The following is a 610-nucleotide window of genomic DNA, read 5'->3' on the forward strand; positions in this document are numbered from 1 at the left end:
GGCAGCGGGGACCGGCGCGCCCGAAGTGGGCGGGGCGGGAACTCTTCGCGCGTCCGAACCTGGGATTCTCCGGCCGGTGGGTGGCACCCCTGCGTGGGGCAGTTTCTCCCCCAATCCGAGCCCGCGGCGCGACAGCATCTTCTGGTCCCCTGCAGCTTCGTGCACCGCCCAGGGCTACTGCGTCAGACCCAGCGGTGCCAACTCCGACCCTCTGGATCTCTGCAAGCTGACCACAGAGCTCAGAGACCAGTTTTCCTCCTTCAAAATAAAGGATTTTTAAAAAGTTATTGCAGATCTTTGCTTCTCGTTGGAATATTTGATTGCTGTTTCCTCCTGATCCTGGCACGTTGTCAGGAAGGGCCCCAAAGCCTCCATCCACCTGTGCCACGTGGCAGAGGCTTAGGCACTCCTTGTTGGTCACTAGTCGAGGCAACTTATTTGACTGGACCCTCGTGTTTATCTCATGTGTTCCCTCTTCCTCTCACCTTGCTCCAAAAACCAGGCAAAACCCACAGTCTGTAAAGAGCCTATCATTAGTGACAAGAGTTAGGTAAACAGGTCATAGATTAATATTGCTACTCTCCTTCTATCTTTGTGGAAAAACAGAAAA

At 53.9% G+C, this 610-nt stretch overlaps 1 protein-coding gene across 1 annotated transcript in view; it reads left to right on the forward strand.

The window, feature by feature from the left end:
- LOC104862190 (vegetative cell wall protein gp1-like) overlaps nt 1-233 on the forward strand; it is a 1,263-nt gene extending 1,030 nt beyond the window's left edge. Inside the window, exon 2 of the mRNA XM_010623957.2 lies at nt 156-233. Within this exon, the coding sequence (XP_010622259.1) occupies nt 156-230 (75 nt within the window). The 3' untranslated portion in view covers nt 231-233. The remainder of the gene's footprint in view (nt 1-155) is intronic.
- The last annotated feature ends 377 nt before the right edge of the window (nt 234-610 follow it).

The sequence above is a fragment of the Fukomys damarensis genome, unplaced genomic scaffold (assembly GCF_012274545.1).
Source record: "Fukomys damarensis isolate Sample0158 unplaced genomic scaffold, DMR_v1.0_HiC HiC_scaffold_38, whole genome shotgun sequence".
Classification (NCBI taxonomy): Eukaryota; Metazoa; Chordata; class Mammalia; order Rodentia; family Bathyergidae; genus Fukomys; species Fukomys damarensis.